The 22,494-nt window shown below is 33.8% G+C and overlaps 1 protein-coding gene across 1 annotated transcript in view; it reads right to left on the bottom strand.

Annotated features, from left to right (window-relative positions):
• LOC129228591 (ankyrin repeat and BTB/POZ domain-containing protein 2-like) overlaps positions 1 to 22,494 on the bottom strand; it is a 53,782-nt gene that overhangs the window by 5,013 nt on the left and 26,275 nt on the right. The window contains exons 4-13 of the mRNA XM_054863274.1: positions 15,247 to 15,414; positions 12,520 to 12,703; positions 10,897 to 11,049; positions 8,381 to 8,639; positions 7,041 to 7,142; positions 5,930 to 6,023; positions 4,625 to 4,896; positions 3,859 to 4,033; positions 3,449 to 3,627; positions 51 to 156 (exon numbers count right to left, since the gene is read on the bottom strand). Of these exons, the coding sequence (XP_054719249.1) occupies positions 51 to 156; positions 3,449 to 3,627; positions 3,859 to 4,033; positions 4,625 to 4,896; positions 5,930 to 6,023; positions 7,041 to 7,142; positions 8,381 to 8,639; positions 10,897 to 11,049; positions 12,520 to 12,703; positions 15,247 to 15,414 (1,692 nt within the window). The remainder of the gene's footprint in view (positions 1 to 50; positions 157 to 3,448; positions 3,628 to 3,858; positions 4,034 to 4,624; positions 4,897 to 5,929; positions 6,024 to 7,040; positions 7,143 to 8,380; positions 8,640 to 10,896; positions 11,050 to 12,519; positions 12,704 to 15,246; positions 15,415 to 22,494) is intronic.

Genomic DNA, 22,494 nt, shown 5'->3' with positions numbered 1-22,494 from the left:
AAATTGAATCCCACAAAAAATTAATATTTTTTTCAATGAAGGTTTCTTACCTATTCTTGCTCCACCTATGTATAATACATCTCTTATTTCTTTAATTGATTCTTTGCTGTAACAGTTTGAGAATATATCTGCAAGCAATAAACTTGTACCTTCCTTCTAAAAAGAAAGTTATAGAATCACAAAATGAAACTTTTCAATGATTAGCAAGTTTTGTCATTAAATATTTTCCAATAAAACATAAAACACTACAAAAATCAGTTGCAAATAAATAAAACTCCGACACAATAGCAAGTAAAGCTTGACTATGAAGAGAAGGCAGATGACCTTGAAGTAAAAACATCATTTGCATCGTTTGTAATAGGTTGATTGTTATTAATTTGGAATAGATAGGGTCAGTGAGAATGACTCTTACTTTTAGGTGCTTTCTGACTGATTCTATCTATTGCAAATGATACAAAATGAGGTTTCGCTTCAAGGTCATCCACCATCTCATTTCGATCAAGCTTTAATTGTTTTATCTTTTTAATATCAACTTCCTTAAATTTTTATATCTATGTTCATTTTGGGACCAATTGTTATTTCCAAAGCATAACCGGTCTATAGTTTTAAAAGATCCAATTTTATAGATGTCAACAGTTAATTAAATATTTCTTGATGAGATATGTTCTAGTAAAAATAGAAAAAGTAGATTGTAATTAAACTTATTTACTACAAATGACACTACTTATGCAGCATTTTTCTTGTGCAAACCACAAAGTTCATTTTCATAATTAGCCATAACTATTTTAGTAATTCTTTGTTATAAAGCAGTGGCTTAATGTAGAAAAGGTAAAATATTTTATTGAATTTTTAGCCATTCTAGTAAGTGTGACAAGATGATTTAACTTGTTTTTAATATGTTGAAATTCAAAATAAACGTGTAATCAAATGGTTTACACTTTGTTAAGTATACCATTTTCTTTTTTAAAGTAACTATTACCTAATCGCCTGATCACTAGTCATTCTCCTCCTTATATAACTGAAATTGCAAAAAAAAACTTACACTATAAGTATAGCATGCAAAAAATGTCTTATACACATATTCATTTTCTGTCAAAAAATAAATAAAATCGATCATTTTTTGCTACTTTTCTGAAAAAAATAGTTCTTGAAAGGATTAAAAAACAAGTTAACTTTATTTCAAACAAATTCATAAATTGCTAGGAGGGGATCCAAAAAACTTTATTTTGACTCGTTTGTTTCCTCCAAATGTAATCTTTGGTACTTTCTTCCAAATGTTATATTTGGTAAATGGTATCTTTCTTCAATTTTTGTTAAAATTTTTTATTGTTTCACCTGCTTAGACAAAAAAATGGCTTAGCTATTAATGAACATTTAAATTAATAAGCAATAGATGTACTTTCTTTTGTTCATAAAAGAAGAACCACAAGCTTGAATTTAAAATTATATGAAATTACTTCTTTTGAATTCTACTTTTCAACTAAATTGAAGAAAACCAACACAATGATATAGAACCAGTAAACTAAATAAGATTTTTAACTCTCTCGTGGTTTTGAACATCTTATCACGCCCTAGCGAACACGTTTCAAAAGCATTTTACACATAGTTTTCGGGTGCTAAATATAAGTTGTCAAACCGTCTAAGGCGCAGGGCCGTAGCTAGGCATAGATATAAGGTACTACTTACATACAAATTACTTACTACTTTATTTGTATTTGTATATATTTACTTACATACAAATACAAAAGTGACGATCAGCAACAGGCTGTGGGCCCAGCTAGGCTGTTCCTAGTCAATTTAAATCAACATGGCAAGTTACTCCAGAAAACAATTTCATGGGGAAGAATTTCACGCATCTTACTCATGGCCCAGGACCGTCAAAGGGTTAAAGCTATAACTTTTGAAAATGCATCAAAGTAGAGTAAAACCTTGTGTATCCGGACTAAATGGGACCAAAGTTATTCCGGATAAACAAAAATCTGGATAATCTGGGTAGTTGGGAAGTAAGCAAAACAAATCCTTAAATAATCAGACGTACCATTTTGCACAGCATAAAAATTCATTGAATTAAAACAAAACTAAAAATGACTGTTTTGTACAATCAATACTTATCATTTATATTACTCAAACACTATCATTTATAGTTCAGCTGCAGTGGTGTCGAACTGACACTCCCAAGAACGCCATGTTTGTTAAATTGCTCTAATATATTGCGCTATCTACACAGCAGTACATTTAATTAAAATAAAAAGCAAATGTTTGCTGCATTAAAACTTCAGCTATCATAATTTAAAATTATTATTTGTGTGAATATAAAACTTTTTAAAGCTCCACGAATTTGGCCAGGATAAACAAGGTTTTAATGTACATTGATGTTTGTCACACACAGGGTTGGCAAGTTTCTGCCGAAGCTGTTAAAACCACTGGTAGAAACCGGTTAAAACCGGCATGGCAAAAACCACTTTCTGCCACATTTGTGGCAGAAACAGGCAAAAACTCACAAAATGACAAAAAATTAATTACTGACATACAATAGAAAATGCATGGAAAAACATAATTAGTTGTAAACCCCCAAAGCATACTTTAATTACAATATCTTCTCAGTTAAAGCTTAAATGTGACATTGTCTTAACTCAGCTGTTGGCTCTTAGAAAAGGTGTTTTCTATAATCTAAACAGTTTCTCAATTTAACGTGCACAAATAAGAAATTTTAGAATAGTCTTGCTACAGAAGAGCTAGGAGGCAATGCACCAAGGAACAAGCAATGTTTGTGAAACTTTCATCTAGTGCATATTTTTCTAAACTGGTCTACCATGCAGTAACTATAAAAATGGTACAAATTTGACTGGAAAAATAAGTTTCGAGAAATAGGGTCAATTTATTTTGCAAAGCTATGACATAAGGGCAAAATATCGTACAATAATATTGGCAAGTAAAATTCGGGCACTTTCTTCTTGAAGCACACGATAATTTCAATCACAAGCAATTTAGATGAAGCTTACATAAGCATTCAAATTACAATCAGTAATGCCTGTTTAATTCTGTATGTCACGCCTCTTTCCTGAGCACCCGAATTATTTCTCGTCCCTTCTAATATTAATCCAAATTTTTCGGGCATCTGCAATTGAAAAGTTCCCTTTCTGAACTAAATTAAGGGCACTAGCATAGGATTTTATTTTTTTAAATGATGAAATAAAGTTTAATTTCTTAGTTGACTTAAACAAATATCATTTAATAATTACTTTAGTTATTAAAGACGCTTTTAAGTTTTTGCCGGTTTTTACCAGTTTCTGCCGGTTATAACCAGTTTCTGCCACTGGCACGGCAAAAACTAGTTTCTGCCGGCAGAAAGCCAACCCTGGTCACACATAATGGGTAAAACGTCTGGCGTTCTTTTTCAAATCGAACTAAAAGCACTGAATTTATTCAAGTAACCAATCTTACTCACTTTGCTATGCCTGAATATCGTGAAAAGCAGTGGTAAGCATTCGTCAACAAATTGAGAACTACAATCTTCAGGCCACACTTGAAGGTAATCCTGCAACAACTGATCAATCATTGGCTCTACTTGAAGCTCATATGCCATTGCCAAAGTGTTCATCCAACAGTGCAACGTCCATGGAACCCCTATTGATTGAACAACTAACACATTAATATTTTTCTGCAAAATAAAGCCCAATGTTTAAAATCAAATAAATAGATAGAATATTATTGGCCTTAGAAGTAGAATACATAATTTTTATAAATGAACATAATGTATAAATGTTAAAGGTACTACATTGGTTACCAAATATTCATATGTGTATTATCTTGAGTTTCTTAGAAAATAATTTTTAATATTCGCATATAAAACCTTACCTATATTCCGTAAATCAAGTGTGATGTCTATGTGACCATTTTCTGCACTATGATACATAGCTTCTTGAAGAGATTTTAGCTGAGCCTTTGTCAGTTTGATCACTTGTCCATTATCTGTTGCGGTAGGGACACTCGAGGACGACTTATTTAAGTCATCAACACAAACAGGAACAACCTAAATAAGAATAGAAATGAATTATTGGAGAAAAAACAAACTTTTCACCCACAGGGAAAATTTTATGAATCCATGAAAAAATGATCCCATGCAGGAGTGGATACAAGGGGAGGGGGATCATACCCTCCCCTACCCCCAAATTGTCGACAATATTATCCATCCATCATTAGTGCATATGATCAAATTTTAATAATTGCATACAAGATGAATGAATGCAGAATATGATGCAAATATTTTATTACAAATTATGTTTAAATACTTTTTAAATAAAATGTAAGTGTTTGCCGTAATCTATTTATTTCACTAATAGTTTGTTAAGTAAATGTTTTAAGTAAAACTTCCTTTTGTTGCTTCTGAATTTCATTAAGTTCAGTCCCTACTAAGCGCCATTACTCCTGGCCGATTTGTGTCCTTTTATTGACACCTAAACATTTCCAGAAAATTTTCGTACCCAAAACTCGATATTTTTCAGCAGGACCCGCTCTCCTAAAATGGTAGTTAGTATCTGCTCCTCATCCAATAACAGTCCTTCATGAAAGTGCACTAAAAGGTATCAAATGAAGCAACAAAAAAAATGCCGATATATCTTACTTGCAGCCTTGAAGTTCTGCGATCACAGGTTAGCTGGGATGCACCTTCAGCCAGAATTTCTTCCAGGGACAAGACATCTTTGCTGCTTTTGGTCATAGGATGAGACAGAAGAAGATGCAACATAGTCCTCTGTCCGTGAGCACCAGCAACAGCTATGGCACTGTAGCAGCCCCTCTGAGCCGCAGCTCCGTATGCAAGGGAATCTCTTGAAGTAGTTGACAAGAAAGGGTGAGCCCCATGCAAAAGAAGCAGCTCTGCAAGTTTTAGGCGACCTGGAGATAAAACATGTACTAAGTGTTGGAAATTTCTAGCTTGGTCGAGCATCAGTTTTCATAAGGCAAGGTTGGTGCTAGTACTTTTGAAATGAAACAACATTTTGCATACAATGTATCCGCAACTTATTAAAACCAAAATACAAGAACAGTCGGCATAAACATATGTTGTAATTTAAAAGATCTAGCTGCATCAAACAAATTTTAATATGTATCAAATTTGTATTGCAATGGCAAATGTGCTTATGGAAGTAAATTCATCTAACAAAAGCTTTTGTAGGAGAACTTGAAACCCATAAGATTGCCGGCAGAGTGGTGTCCATGGTTTATGATTATGAAGTATGTAAAAAATCCCTCAAGTATTTGCTCTGTTTCAAGTACTCTTGGCAAAATTAAATTTCTAGTGCAGCTTTGCATTAAAGAGAGAGAGCCCTGGTGTCTCTATCTGGTAAAGAAACTGAGAGTCAAAATTCTCGTAGTAATGGCATCAGCTGAATAGTGGTGCCACATGTAAGACTAGGTGCTATATCAGGATTTCATTAGGTTTGCAACAGATAAAGCCTCTAGTGCAGGGTCATTAGAAAGAAAAAAAAAAACATCCGTAAGCTCAAACCTTTTTGCATTGGGGGGGAGGGGGACTTTGATGCCCAGAAACATGCATCTGCAAAGTTTTGTGAATTTGTGCATAAATAACTTTAACTTCGTTTTTTTGGAACAAAGGTTCTTATTGATATCTTATGTTCTTTATATTATTAAAACATGCCTCCTTGAAGATAATATCTGTTCATTAAAAATTGACTTTGGCTAATGTCATGCTCCATTCTGTGAACAACTCATGCAAATTTAAGGACATTAATTTTGTACATTTTTGAATATTATTTTGGTCACAATTCTAGGTAACTTTTTTGTAAGACCAGCAATCCATTATTAATAACAACAAATAGCATTAAAGTATGCAATAATTTTGATTCCAATTTTTAGCACAATATGAATTTTTTAAGTTGCATAGTACATTGAACAAAACAGAACGAACCAGATGCAGCTGCTAATTGGAGTGGTGTAACAGTTATTTTTTCTTCACTCAACCGAGCACCTCCTTCGACATTTGCACCTTTTTCCAGCAACAGCTAAAAAATTTAATTAAAATTAAAATAACAATAGTTATAAAGTCTAAGTTATATGTATAAATGAAAGTTATATGTACGTCTAAGGGAAATTTTGAAAACAATTAAAAGTAGATTTATTGTACATGACCCAACACAAAGATTTAAATTTTTTGCTAAATAATTTTACAAATAGGAATTAAAAACAAAATATAAGCGTATAGATGTTTAAGTTATTCTAGCAATCCCTCAGTAACTTTAAAAAAAATAAAAACATTTTCTTAACTTTTAAGATTGTCTGCAATAATAAAAAAATGTGTTGGCTATGAAAAGCAACTACCTTATTGTATGATATTGATAATAATAAAAAGGGGGCGATTCAATTTAACAAAAGAGGAGAATGGAAGAAGATAATACATTGATATTTTATAAGAAGTACTTTGAAGCACCTCAGATTTGGATTTTTCAAATTTTACAGATCTTTTTTGGGTTTCCCCACATCAAATCATCAGATCAGTGCCTGATTGTAGACATTTGGAATAGTTTGCAGTTTGCCAAAGGCAATTGCTATTTGCAATTTGGTGAATAGTTATAAGAGGCTAAGAGAGCACCTTTATACATGCAATATACCTGAATCCCCTGGTTATCACTTTCAGAGACTGCAGTTTCGTTCTTATAGGAACTCATCAGTCTGGATTAGTGAATAACCAAGCTGGAGGCAGAAGTCATCTCATTGAAGATGAAAATGCCAACAAACTGGTAGATAAAGAAAATGTATCTCACCAGCAAGTGTCCGTAGCATGGTGCGGTTCGGCTCGTGAATTGAAGGCAATAAAAATTGATAGATTGACCAGGACCAGCCAAGAACTTGTTATTGGTCATGTATTTGTACTATTAATTGCAGTATGTGAGACTAAATTTCAATCAAGCACAGTTTGAAACACCATAAAATACCATTGTTTGTTTATGCAGACATTTAAGAGTGCAAGGATTCTGACACTGGTGGCTAATTTCTAATGTACAAATGATAAATGAAATTACTTTAATGACTGACAAATGCCCATGCGTTGTAGCATAAGTTAGTGCTGTCCAGTGTTGAGTCTCAGGATTTACATAAGGATAAGAAGTCCCTGGTGCAGGAGTCTATAAAATAAAAGAAAAACAGTCCACTGATTACTTTATTTTAGAAATGTTAAACTACCACATGGTTTGTTTAGCAAATCATTTGGTAAATATATCATATGAGATAAATAAATACCTTTGTGCTGAACAGTAAAGTAAGGAAAAACAACGTCAAAAAAAGCACAAATTGCCAATTACAGCAGACACGTGTTTTGGTGTTACAGGGAATGCCTTTTTCAATGCAAAAAATGAGCTTATGGATGAAAAGACATCCGAGAAAACAGGCGTTCCCCTGTAACGCCGAAACACGTGTCTGCTGTAATTGGCAATTTGTGCTTTTTTGACGTTTTTTCTTACTTTAATATCATATAGTGGTCAATTTCATTAGCAAGAACCAAAAATAAATGACCCTAACCCCAACTTTAACGATACTATAGAGTCTTGATTCGTGCGGCATTTCTGTAGGATGTAACCCCCCGCATAAAACAAGGGTCTACTGTATTCCTTTAATCATTTTATTTTCAGCAAAGGTATTATTTTATTACTTAAATTGATATTGGTTTTCTTATTAAAGTATATAAAAGCCATTAGTATAAATAACAAAGTATGTAATTGAAAAGGACGAAAAAGACCGCCCTTACCGGCTATGTTTTTTTTTTTTTTTTTTCATTATAGAAAAAGCTGACTTTTTCACAGCCCTGTTAGTAGATTTATTTTACTTAACAATAAAAGATAGAGAACAAATATTTTGTTATTCACTAAGAGTAAAAAATAGAGCGTCCCATGGAAAACTATTGCGTGAAAATGAATATTTGAAAGAAAAAGAACTTTTCGGTGGAGGAGAGATTAGCAGGTGAATTGGTCTTGGATGTTTAGAGTAAACCTGAGATAGGCAGCACATTGTAATTTTTTGCAATAATAGTAATTCAGTAGCATCCCATTGTCTGTGTGCATTATTCTTCTAATGTACATTTATCATGGTAAATTCAAAATGCAAAAACAGAAAGGCCGAATTTATATTTATTCATAAGTGAAAAAAATTTCTTTATGTCGGTAAAAAAATTTGTATTAGTGAATATTTTTTCTCATTTTTTGGGCATTTTTTATACAGTTTTAGTGCATGTTTTAATTATTTTTTGCACACATAATCCTGGCGCTAATTTGTTAGTTTGTCTCACTTGTACAACATGTTATGTGCTATAAAATCTGCTTGTATCGAAGCAAATTTTATAACACAGCATCAAACAATACATAGTTACCTCTACATCAACATCAGCACCAGCATCCAACAGAACATGGACCATGGCTTCATCTCCCCTAATGCAAGCAACCATCAGAGGCGTTAACCCTTGTTCGTTGAAAGTATTTACATGACTTGTTGGCAAGAGCTGCAACGCGTGAGGTACTAAGTCCGTCCTTCCACTGGCAAGCATACGAAAGCCTAATTCCACCTTCAACATGCGAGCACATTCTGGATCTTCAGATCTTTTGCGGCAGTGCAGGCGATCATCATAAATCCTGCGACGACAAATAGGAGGGAATATTTAACAGTAGGGGCATTATAAAAGCAATATGTTAATGAAACTTTTTTTTCAATATAAAGATGAAGCACAATAGACAGAATAAATACTGAGAAGAAATAAAATAAATATCAATATCAGAATAAATATCAAGAATGAATTTCGAGAACTATCTTTTTAAAAATTTTACAGCTGTTTAACAAAATAACAATTATAAATTAAAAAAATCTTGAGCATTTTTATATTATTTATAAATAAGGCACTCATAAGATGCTTGGAGAAACCTTTAACCCTGATCAGCCTCCTCAATGGCGCATAAAATTTGGTTATAGAGCAAAATAAATGGGAACAATCTGATGATTTTCCTTTTTCTTTTTGAATCAAGCATTATTCAAACTTCGTGCACTAGAATTTTTGTTACACTGAGCACAATAAGTTTATTCAATTCACAGTTAATTATTCCATTTTATTTCTTCATTTTAAGTTATTTATTTATTTTGTTCACACATTTATCTGTTATTATTATTTTAAATGTTATTCATTCTATAAAACATAAATGTACATTGAAGTGGCTAGCAGAAGTCAAAATGTTGATTTATCATTAAGTAATGCTAGATATTTAAATAACCAACAGCTTTGAATTCTCAATAAAAGGAAATTCAATATTTATGCCAGATAACTAAAGCAAAATCTTTACAGCAAAAGAAAAAGGCTTTTTTAAAATAAATTTAAAAAAAAAACTGTTTCAATAGTATTTTCGTGTATGTAATTCGCGGATTATCAGTTAAAAAAGTAAAGTCAATGAGGTGCGGATTATACGCTGCCGCGGATTATCCGTGATTTTTTTTCTCAACAACATATCGCATTGAACCTCAGTATTTACAGTAGGATTCACCAAGAGACCTTTACCGCTGCCTGTATGTTGTTTTTTTACATAGCTGGAATGTTCCTCATACAGGCTGTGTAAAATAAACAACAAACAGTTACGGACGAAATCTCCATTTGGACATGATTAGACCGTTTGCTCCTTTGTCTTGACTCTTTGTCTTTTAGGGTACTATATCACGATTTCAAGAAGAAATCATTATTCTTTAGATAAATTTTGATTATACCTTAAAAGTTATGACTTCTTCACATTTTTAATTTAGTTGCTAAAATTGTATGTTAAATCAAGACTTCATTTGTTTTACATCGTATTATCCGCGGATTATACGAAGATATTTTTTTTCTTCAGGCCAATTTTAGGACCTGCGGATTATACGCCGCCTCAGATAATACGCAGGAAAATATTACATAGAAAACAAAATCCCACAATCATAAAAAAGGAACAAAAAAAAATCACGTTGAAGTAAAAAAATATTTATAAATTAAAACCTATAAAATAGAGACGAGAAAGAGGTTCATAGTTGTGGGGGTCAATTTATACGAAGGGCAAAATTTCCGAACATATTTACGGAACAACGGGGGGGGGGGGGAGAGACACTCGAAAATCTAGACTTTTCCCTATTTTAGTCTAATTCTTGTAACTAAACAATTAATAAATAAATGCTCACGGATTTTAATGCACTGACAATTTTATACTGACTTTTGATGCAAGTTTATATTAAGTACTATAAAGTACTCAGTTAATAAAAAACTTTAATTGCAGTAAAAGTTCTACCACATGATTTGTTCATTAAACGCCCAATTTCCTGCTCACGAATTCCTCGGATAGGTGATTGCGAGTAAATCGGAACTTTTTTTTATTTAATTAATTAATTTTTATTTATCTATTTCTTCATTTTAAAGAATGCATTGAGGCAGAGAAGAATTAAAAATCAAAATTTTATCGCCGTTGGTTTGGAATAAAAAGCAATAATCATCAAAAACTATAATCGCGAAAACGAACTCGTTACGAAAATCGCGATCGCAAAAGCGAAACCTTTTCATACAGAAGACGAAAAACACATTGAGAAACATAAACATGACTATTAAATTTCATTCTTGTTCTTCGCAAAACATTTTCTAAGAGAAAAATGGTCAAAAAGTTCCTTTATTTTATAAAAAAAGGGGGTCGTTCGCGGGTTTCGTTTTTTTCTCTACAAGTAGGGAATCGACTCGTGCACGGGGTATACATGATCATTAGAAAAGTGATGAATATCATTTTAACAAACTTTTTGATCAACAAAACAACCCTGGAGGCAAAAGTAATTTGAACCAGCTGCAAATAAGATGGAGGGGGGGGGGGATTGACGTCACAAATGTTTAATACTTACCCAAACTCTCGAATGGGACAATCAACACCGGGTAATAACAATCGCGCTGCTTGCATGACATCATCCTTGTCGACCACCTGTGATCGACGATGCTCAGAATGAGCCGTGGCTACACGGACCCATTCTATTAAAGGCGGTAGCACCAAGTATGGCCTGAAAATAAATTACATAATAAAATTCATTAAACATTTTCTACCACCGTCACTTTTCATTGCACAAGAAACAATTAATGATGAAAAATATGGAACAAGAGAAATAAACTTTTGTTCTGCTTTATTGTGGTTAAGTAAAGTATCCCCAAGAACATCAGATTTCCATATCAAACTGTTATACGCATACCAAGAATGGATCAAATATTGATAGAACCTATTAACTACAAATAGCAGGATAACAACAATAACCTTTATCTGGATCATAGGACTCCTACAAGGGTCAGTCGTGCATAGTTTCCTGCTATGCAGAAATGAGTGCTTTAGTTGGATGGGAAAGCGTAGGTATGTCGTTCTATTTGATTTATTTTAGTAATAAATTTGAAATTGGTTGACACATTTAGCTCTAATATCGCCTGCGGTGAAAATTGAAAGAATTGGATTTGTAAGGTAACGATCTTCAATTTAAAAAAATTAAATGAAACTGATAATAAAACTATAGTTGTGATTGTTTTTTTATACAATTTAATCAAAAAGCCTCTCATAAATCTAAAAACTAACTGCATGAATACAGAAAGTTAATACTGGTTGTAAGAAATTCTTAAGTTTTAATTGATGGTTGAGATTGCTCGGGTACCCAAATTTTATTCACAAAAAAAGAGAAAGAACGAAAACCATTAACCAACCACTACTGTTCAACGCATACTGAAGCCCAATTCGATATATTTTTCATACATTCTCATTTTGTCCTGACATGATTAGGTTTTTAAACAAGAAGTAAGCACAAAAGTTTTGAACATTTCTCGTTCATTAATATTTTTCTCGTGTGGGATATTTCGGCAGGACACCAGGCCTTGCGGTGGAAAAAATGAAATAAAAAGGAACGTCCCAAACTTAAATTTTTGGGAAGGGGGAAATTCCGACTTTTGCTGAACTACAAAATGCCAGTATGCACAAACATCTACATCTAATGCGAAGAGATAGATAAACAGCAATTGAAAAAGAAAAGAAATTGCAACAGCGTCTCCGAATTTAACGTACCGCATCAACCGACAAAAGTTACTGAGTAGGAAATTTTTAAGGAGACCATAATGACCTCCAGTGACCTCTCATCTCGGCGCCCCTGCAAAAAGTTGAAACTGAGTCTAGTCATTTTACCGTTCAGACGTAATGCACAAGTTTACAATTATCATAGGAGAAAAAGGAAACAACGATTTTTTTTTTAATGAGGTTTAAAACTTTGAGCAGGAATTAGCACCTGGAGGGAGCAAGTCCAACCATTGGCTTAATGCTTAGGCAAAGATCTCAAGTCATTCGATGAATGGGAGGCACGTTTTACGCGAAACAAGTGGAAGAAACCACATTTCAAATTATTTTCAAATATATCACGTGACTCGGGATCCTTGCTTCAAGAATTGACGACTTCACTCTCTCCACCTTTTATTCCTTCTCAAATGGTTAAAAAGCACTTTACCTTTCGTAGACAAGCTCTTGAACGGGTGTCCTATGGCTACTATGATCTGCATGTTCCAGTTGAGAGCATCGCATGAAATAGTACAAAGAATGCAGAGCGGCAGGTCCCCAAATGATACTACAACGGCCTGCATTGTAGCCTTGCATGTGCTGATAGTACTGCACAACTCTTCGCAATAGGTCTCCTGCAATAATTACAAATTTAATATATGAAAATCTCCTGTCACGGTGTTAGTGTTTGAACTCCTCCGAAAGGGCCAGAACAATTTTTATAAAATATGTAATATGTATTTGGTAGGCATGAGAATAAGTCGTAAAGACTATATTTCATACCGCCAGGTAATCAGGGTGTCGTTATCCAGAACTTTTTTTTTTTTTTTGAATAAAGTTCTGGATCGACTTTTGAAAAACATTGCTTGAATTAATTACAAATATTTTATTTGTAGGCAAACAGAAGATGGCAACAAAATTGTTTTACATCATTGAGAGTTTTCCCATGAACTAATAATAACTCATATTATTAGTGTATGAATTTTCTGATGTTTTGCCGGAGGCGTCGCGTCCGTCATTTTGACGTTTTATTCTGCATTTGTTTTGTATCACAAAGCAGTGTGTGACAAATTTTGAACGAAACAAAAATTGTCTTTTTGTGCGTGTATATATATATATATATATATATATATATATATATATATATATATATATATATATATATATATATATATATTTATTTATTTAATCTGTTATCATCAGCGCTCCATTCCTCCTTCGGTCAAAGATCTCATCCCCACAAACTTACAATACATTCGTTATTTTTTAATTAACAACCAAAATATTCACTAGAAAATATTTTTATGGCGGAACAACGTTTGCTGGGACAGCTAGCATACATATACAAACATGACAATCAGCAACAGGCTCTGGGCCCAACTAGGCTGGTCGTAGCCAGTTTATTAGTGTCCAATGAAGATCAATGGCCCTCTTAAAGCTACCCACCCCCTTGCTCATTACCGCCTCGTCCGATAAGCTGTTCCAAGTGCTCACGACTCAACTAAAGTAGTACTTCCCCCCCCCCGCCCCCAATTTCTAGGTTAGCATGTTGAACAGCTTAAAACAATGACCCCTTTTCCGGCTTTCCATGCAAAAATTTAATCCAGTAACACCTTTCATTTTGATAAATTTAAACAACTGCATCATGTCCTCTCTGATTCTTCTTTGCTGTAGGCTATATTAAGACTTTCAAGTCTGGAATCATAATCTAAATCAGAGCCTAGTAGCCCTTTTTTTGAACCCTTTCCAATAAAGAAATGTCTTTCTTGAGACAAGAAGATCAAAACTGAACAGCATACTTCTAAACCTCGTTGCCCATTTTGACCGCAAGAGGCGCAGAACGGAACCCTGCATCCACCAATCAATGGCAACGTAATGGAAAACAGGGGTTCACTGTAGCGCCCTCTTTGTTGCCATGAGTTTCAGCGATTGTCACGGCCTATAAGTGTAAGCGAAATTTGGTGGGGTCATGATTGAACATTCCAATGGGCCACAAGGATAAGCTTCGCGGGCCGCAGGTTTAGCACCTCTGCCATAGACTTACGAGAAATGTTCGTTATTTTCCAATTCCACTAATGAAAAGGTTAAACAATAATCCATCCTCAAATTTATATCATAACTCTGCAGCGACAAGAAACATTTCCAGGGAACTTGAACCTTGATCGATATTTTACATGTAATCCAAAACGTTTTGAGCTTCATTTTCACGTTATAAAGATTTTTTATATCGAGTAAAAATAGGGGGGGGGGGGAGTCCTAAATATTGCTTTTGGAAAAATCAGGTATAGGCGCCAAATATTTCGTCATACTTCCAACATAAGCTTGATTTTAAAGAAAAAATTATTCCATACTCCTTTGCAAATCTGCATCAATGATTGACCTAAATATTTTTCTTTACTAAGTCCATTGCTGCCTCATGTATTTTTTAAGCACTTAAATAAAACCCCATCAACAACATTTTTCAAGTGTTTCATCTTCGAAAACACGAAAACAACTATTATCTCGAGCTAGATGAATTCAAAGCTTATATGGCTGACAAAATATTTTTGATATAATGAAATTTTTTTGAAAAAATGCGAACATAAAAGACATTAGCCGCTTGATTGAGAATATTTCCGCTGCAAAGTTCGTGATCTTATCGAATTTTTCAAATTACCATATTCATAAACTATTTCACTTTTTTTTCTGGGAGAGGCAGAATGTTATTGTAGGGGAAAAGTTTTGTCCTGTAAAATGTTTTGAGGATTGTTTCTTGTCTTCGGAAGAATATTATTCGCATAACCACATAATGATCATCACAAAATGGTAAAAACACTCCACAAAACAACAATCTTAATCATAATCTTCAAAGCAATGAATAGTTCGAAGTTACAATTATTCACCAGACGATTTAAAACGATTCCGTATTCACTGAGCTCAGCTGGGTTCGAAAATTGCTTGATATTCAGTCACTTATTATTACCATTCATTGTTCCCCCCTTTAATTTTTTTTTTAAACTGGTAATTATCTGTAGCGGAAATATTCCTTCCTTTTTAAGAGAGCCTATTTTTACTGCACCCATTTGAATGCAAATGGCAGCTTTTAGGCGTGAAAAGCAGCAGATCAGATAAAACCTCCCCATGTAATGCGTTTGGAAAAGTTGATTGCTTTTTCGTTATCACTATAAAAGTCACTTACCAAGCTCAGCAATGCTGCCCACACATGTCGTCAACAAATGTTGCTCCACTGATTTGCAGGTTGACTGCCTAGGCTGCTGTTCATCAGAAAGGTGCAGTTGAACAGAGCTGCCTGGCCTACTGCTGTTATTTTCAGTTTGGCTTGGCCAGCGAGGCAAGGACAAGGCACCTGAAAGTAAAAGTTCATGGTCAAGAAAAGATCAACTTTATTCACGGTTTGCGGTGCAGTCTTTTGGAGTAACATTGAATCATGTGGGCAGGTTTGTCCTTTAGAAGGGTCAAGGAGGTTCAATTGACCCCCATCCCCTACAAGAGACGAATGTTTTTACATTTTAGTGGGCGTGGGTTTTGCAGTTTTCCGGTAAAATTTGCATTGAATATACACTGTCTCCTGCCCGAAAAAATTTGAAATGACGGGCCTGCATGTGGGTTAGTTTAATGAAGCTTCATATTTTTTCTAAATTTGACTTCAAAAGAAATTAAAAGGCCCAATGTATACTGGCAGGGTTAAACTATCAGTTTTCAACTCTTTATTGCACAAAATAAGTTGGCAACACTGTACTCAGCATCATTCTGAAGTGATTGGAAGTTGGTGAAATCTCTTTTCCTACATTGTAATATTATATGCAATAAAATAAAGAAATCTCGAGGTTCTATGAAATAAAAATGAGAATTATTTACATTTATGGCTTTCTTTCTTTCTTTTTTTTTCTAGTTCAAAGTTGTACTAATTTTATTAAAATAATTTCACATCAAGTTTCTCTCATGGTTTAAAGTTTTCCTCAGAGGTGAGATAACTCTGAACCAGGTTAATCATTCATTTTAAATTAATTTTATGATTAATTTCTTAATTTTGGATAACTATACAAAACTTCAAGAGGATGCCTACAGTTTTATGCCAATAGATGCAATAACACTATCAAAAGGGCAGAAGTCAATGATGGAGAAAACTGTGGATTAATCAAAGTCGTAACAGTAAAATGAAGACGGATCATCCAATTCAGATGACTCTTATGGGTCATTCTCCAGAAAACGTAACTTTTGAAAGCAAATATTTTTCAATTTCGAAACCTTTTGTTTTCTTTTTTTTTTCATTCTTAAATGAAAGTGTTACCTAATAGAGGTAACCATAAACAATGACCCAGCTAAGTTCCAATTATTTTACTCATAAAAAAAAAAAAAATAATGCCTCTTTCACGGGAATAAAAAAGGGGGGGGGGGGACTTTTAATGTTTAAAAATCGAGGCCAATTTAATATCAAAGTAGTAATTTTGTAAATTGTTGAGCTATTTTAATGATTAGTGGGAATGTATTAAGCTCCCCTAATTGAAGTATTGCTTAATTAGCATTTATCCTTTTCGTTCAAATGTGTGCTAAAAAAAAGTATTTAGTAAATTTGAGAATATACTGGCAATATAAGTTTGGTAAAATGCCTAAGATTGATGTATTTCCCCTCCATCAGTTATTTTCATCTCAGAAATAATGTCATTTATAAGGTCTGTCACGGAGGTGAGGAATTTTCCATTAATATATGCCTAATGGATACATTTTTCAGGGAAATATTTTGTTTCTTCGTTGCTACAATCTGCACATGTTAAGCATAAAAAAACATGTTCACTTATTTTTTTACATTAATTTGCATCCCTGAAATTCAAGTTCACAGAGGTAAGAAGTCAGAATAACACACCAAGTTTTTAAAGCAAAACCTATCTTCTTGTTTTTCAACAAAAATATCACAACTACAACTATGGCTGAAAATAAACAAAGGGGCTCTCTTGTATCATGGAACATAAAATTTGATGTCATGACTGCCACGTGTTAAGGAGGGATGGCATTTTGTGTTTAGGCAACGGAGGTGAGAATTTATTGAGTGACATGACTACTAAAACAAACTAAAACACAATATTAAAAAATGAAATATACTTAAACAGTTAGTATTTGAGACACTTGTGAAAGGAATAATGAATAATTAAATACATAACTTTAAATTAAACAAGTTATTAATCAACATAAACAGTCACACACGGTGTGTGACGTGCAACGGAGGTGAGAATTCACATGTTATGAACCAAAAATATACTAAAATAAAAATTATTATTTAAAAATTGTTGTCAGGTTGAAATAGATATACTTTTGATAAAATTAAAAAGCATTGTTAAATGAATTGTTCCTTCAAGTTTTTTCTGTAAAAGGCGTGTGACTTTTTGAAGAATGACCCTTATGCGACATATATTTATTTAGCTGCCTGTGTTTATTCGTTTTTTGATCAAAATATCGACATTCAATTGTTTTGTTTGCTGATCAATTTATTTGGATTTGTTGATCAAAACTGTTGAAGATTCGGCAATGATTATTAGCTTTAAAAAATTTGACGATGATTTCTTTTTCATTATTCGTTTATTTTTAATTGGATATATATATATATATATATATATATATATATATATATATATATACTATCATTTTGTACACAGATCAATCAACGATACAACTTTTGCATTAAATTTCCTCTTGTATTAACTGCTACAACCTACAGGATAAAAAGTTAAAAATCACATAAAACATTAAGCAAAATTTTTTGTAACTAATTTATTAAAAATTGGGGGGCGGAGGAGCACAACGGCGGTCGATAAAAACTATATCTGTGCGCACCCCAAAAACAAGCCCACACACATAACACAAACTCTTTATTTTATTAAATACTGAAGGCTGTTGTTTCTTTTTTTACATTGAGTATCAACAAATATCATCTTATCTGTGAGAGACGGTAAGTCAACTTAATTTCCCACTTTCATTCTCAATCAAAATAGAAAGTACGCAGGGGTTTTAAAAAGTAAGGTAACAAGAGTTGTAACGGGTGTACAGACTCTTTATATGAATAAAATCAAGCTGAAGATAACAAAGATGATCAGGACTTTCAAACGGAACCGGTGGATATGGAGCTGGGTGTCTACTTGCAGGACGAAATGTCAGTTAGAAGATGGCTGCGTTCACGGAAACATGTCCGTTCAGTGAAACAAGAAGTTTGATAAGGTTTTCGCGTTGGGAGGTTTCGGACCGCCTTCCTTGCAATCCCGACCTCGCACCAAGTGATTTCCATCTCTTTGGACCTTCAATTGCAATTGCGAACCTTTAAGTGTTTCAAAGAAACACTTGAAGGTTCGGAATGGAAGAAATCATAGCCAAGAATGTGAAGATGGTTGATCAAGATGACTTGCTAAACCGCAGCATCGGTTCTGAACTGCTAATTTCCCAAGTGTTTCTTTTAATATCCAAAGAGATGGAAAGCACTTGGTGCGAGGTCGAGATTGTAAGGAGGGTGGTCCACTATCTCCCCACGCAAAAGCCCTATCACACTTCTTGTTTCATTGGCGGGATATGTTTCTGTTAACGCGGCCATCTTCTGACATTTTGTCCTGTTAGTGAACACTCAACTCCATCCAACGGAATCGTTTAAAAGCTCTAATCATCTTTGTTATTTTCAGAGTGATTTTATTCACACCAAGGATTCAACAAGATCTGCATTCTACCTTTTCTCAATGTTTATATCAGTCGCTTAGAAATCTATTATAATAATAACTTTTCGAAGTTAACAAAAAACGAAGAATGTCAACGACGTTTCGATTCACCAATCAAGATCATGGATTCGATCCGGTAGTTAATATAAAGGATGGGAGTCTTTTTTCGTCTAAAATATTACAATTTTCATTACGAAAGGGTTAATTTGCCAATGTAGCAGAAGGCGCAAAATCAATTGTCATTATTAGGTATCACTACTAAAATACAATACTGGAGGATATTCTGTCATGCAAATCAATGCCAAGACGTGATACTGGATGGGAAAGTCATTGTGAATCATTTTTAGAAGTGGGTCAAATTTTGCTCTTTACCTTTTAAAATAAATGATGGATCACTAATTAGTTCATTCACTTAAGGAAAGCGAGCATAGAAACCAATTACTTGTAAACACCGAAAATTTACCCGAAAACTTAACGGTTTACAACCTTTATCAATGCCACAACTCATCTGCTCCTTTACATGTTGTTGTTGTGTGCCAGCTAGGCTGGCAATTTGGTGTGCGCTGCTTCACTTTTCCAACTGCACCGTAATTTGATGTGAAGTCCGACTTCTACAGTACACACATGCCATAAGGACCCGTTTATAGGGTAGGCAACCATTCACAGCATAACAACACATTCACACAAAGAAAGGACAAGGACAGAAGAGGGAAAGTACATCCATGCCCGAGCCGGGATTCGAACCCGGACCTTCCTGTCACAGGCAGACTTCTCTGACCACTAGACAAGGCAGGCGGCGTTCCTTTACATACAGAATTCATATGGTTGTCTGGAGGAAAGATATTACCCATAATTTCGAGAGTGTACTTTTTTTCCCCACAAAACAATTTTGAACTGTTAAGTCGACGATTTAAAAATCATTGGCTGACTAAAATTGCCTATTTATTACATTTTCACAAAAATTAATGAACTTAATATTATATTTTAGTGAAAGCAAGAAAATATGTTTAGTGCTCATGAAAAAAATTGTACAGTCAAGCGCCCACACTTAAGACAGTTTTGAACCTTTAACTTTAGCAGCATGTTAATCATATGTTTTCAATTTGAGCAAAGTATTCTACCTTAGTACTCTACCTCAGGACAAGGTACATACAGTGGCGCACACAGGAATGTTGCAAGGGGAGGGTCCAAGATCGAAAGCCTTAGTCTCATATCATATCCCCAATACGCCGTCAAACATATTGACTTGATTTCTTCGATTCTCGAGAACGAAAAACAGTAAAAAATAAACTATTGAATAAACAATTAGTGTTATTTAATAAAATATACTTAAATAAATTAGCAGACAGCAAAATAATATACGCATTAACTTTTCTCATAATTAAAAAATGGATTCAACAAATCAAATTCATCGTTGCAGAAGCACCATATGATTTAGAAGTTCATAGAATCTCATTTGGTGTAATCTGTAATTACAAAACTAAAACATGGTTTTTCAGTGTATTCATTTATAATCACCATTCTGCTTGTAATAGGCAATTCGTTATAGGAAAAGTGCACAATATTTAAAAAAAATCTTTTATCATGAGTATTTTTTTTTTCACTTATTAGAACTGAAATTAACGTTACCTTTGTTTGAATTTATTTTATGTACAAAATACACAGAATCGTAATCAATCGGGTAAAAAAGCAAGACCTTTGGGAGGGGTCCGGACCCCCTGGACCCCTCCCTTGTGTGCGCCACTGGATACATAGGTCTAGATCAGTGGTTGGAAGTAGCGCGCTACAAGTAGCGACGCTACTGTAGTAGCTACATTTTTTAGTAGTTTGTAGTGTAGCGCACTACTTTTTAAAAAAAGTAGAGTAGCGAGTAGTTCGCTACAAAAAAAAAGTAGTTTGTAGCGATTTCTGGAAATTACTTTTGAATAAAGTTTTTTAAAAAAAAAACCCGCGTTTTCAAACGAATTTGACTGGTGCAAGTATTACGCGAGTAAAACTTGCAACAATGATATTCGTAAGACTGAAAAATATGAGCTGACCTCTGATATATTATTTTGAGGCCATACGTTGTATCTGTTTGACGCCATTAGTTTGTTTGGCATAGAAACTTTAACATTTTCCCAATATTCGCCTTGATTAAAGCATTGCTTAGAAAGAAAAAAACGAATTTTTTCCGTTTCATGCAAACTTTGCCCGTTAAGCAAAAAGCTTTCGGTGTCCATTTGCACATACGCGAGGGATGAATTTCAAACTTTGGATAAACAGCTCGCTTTTATGTGAAATTATATTTCATCAACTTCACATTTCGAAAAAAATGCGGAGTGGCGATTTGTACGTTAACAATTTGATGTTTCGACTCTACGGTGCGGGGAATTTTGGCTTTCAGTGATGCTAAAGGGAAATTCCTTTCACGAAACTAATATTTAGTACCCAAGAAAGAGGGTGATATAAACCCTGCGCTTCTGCTCCAAAAATTTTCGTGTAGCGGGTGAGGAATTCACGTCTGTTGCAAAATTCATTTCTCGAGTAAAACTCGCTATATAGACATTTCGTGTTAGTCGAATTGTGTTGTAGCCCGAGTCCACTGTTGCTAAAAATTGCACATTGAAGTAAAGTAACTTTTTAGTTATGTTACATGTTTCGGATAATTAGTAGAACCGTTTGGGGTATTTTTCCTATTTCTTTTTTTTTTTTCTTTTTTACTGATTGGGTGTTGATATATTAACATATTGAAAGTCAATTATTAAATGTTCTGAGTTTTTGAGGTTATTCGGTAAAATTGAAAAATTCTTTTATTTCATTTTGTCAGGGGCATAAGAAAAGAGATAGTGTCCAGGTCCGGAACCCTAGCTTGAAGCTCAAAAGCAATTAATTCCTACGAAATATAAGTTCCTCTAAAATCATTTCATATAATGAAAATTCAAGTTTTTCTCTTTTGTTGAAAAGATGCTTTTCATGATCAAAATAAATTTTATATATATGTATGTATATGTAAAATTTAAATCAAATTATGACTGGATTTATCTCAATTTCAAATAGCCGAGTTACACTTCTTGAATGAAATACTATTTACTGCCAGGAAAGGATTAAAAATTTGAAAGTTGAATTCCTTCCACTTTTAAATCCTTTCTTGCAGGCAAATGGTATAAAATGTTTGAATTGACGAATCGTTTCAGTAAAGGAAAGAAAGAATAGATAATTTATAGCAATATTCCATGTTCAAATGAACCAATATATCAATCTGAACATTTTTACTTCCTTTTACAAAAAAGGTAGTATTGTATTCGCGAAAAAAATTTAACCGAAAAATCGGCCTTAATTTCCATTTTGCTCAGCCCCAAATGAATGTTGAATTTTTTTTCATCCCGATCACACGTGGATATGTGCCTAGGAACGTACAGACACCCGAAATATCCATTTTGACAATCCCCGAGTTAATTACAACGAGTTTTCTCGTGACGTCTGTATATACGTGCGTATGTGTGTATGTGTGTATGTATGTCGCATAACTCAAGAATGGAATGTCCTAGAAAGTTGAAATTTGATACGTAGACTTCTATTGGGGTCTAGTTGTGCATCTTCATTTTTGGTTGCATTCGAATGCTCCAAAGGGGGTCTTTTGCCCCTTTTTTGGCGGAAATCATTGTTAATTTCGATGTAAACTCAAGTGGTGTTATAATTTGGCAGACACTTGGCGATATATTGACAGTCTTTTGGTCGCCGTTTTGTCT

The sequence above is a fragment of the Uloborus diversus genome, chromosome 8, assembly GCF_026930045.1.
Source record: "Uloborus diversus isolate 005 chromosome 8, Udiv.v.3.1, whole genome shotgun sequence".
NCBI lineage: Eukaryota > Metazoa > Arthropoda > Arachnida > Araneae > Uloboridae > Uloborus > Uloborus diversus.
The sequence above is the reverse complement of the archived record's forward strand: the minus strand, read 5'-3'. Positions and strand labels throughout refer to the sequence as shown.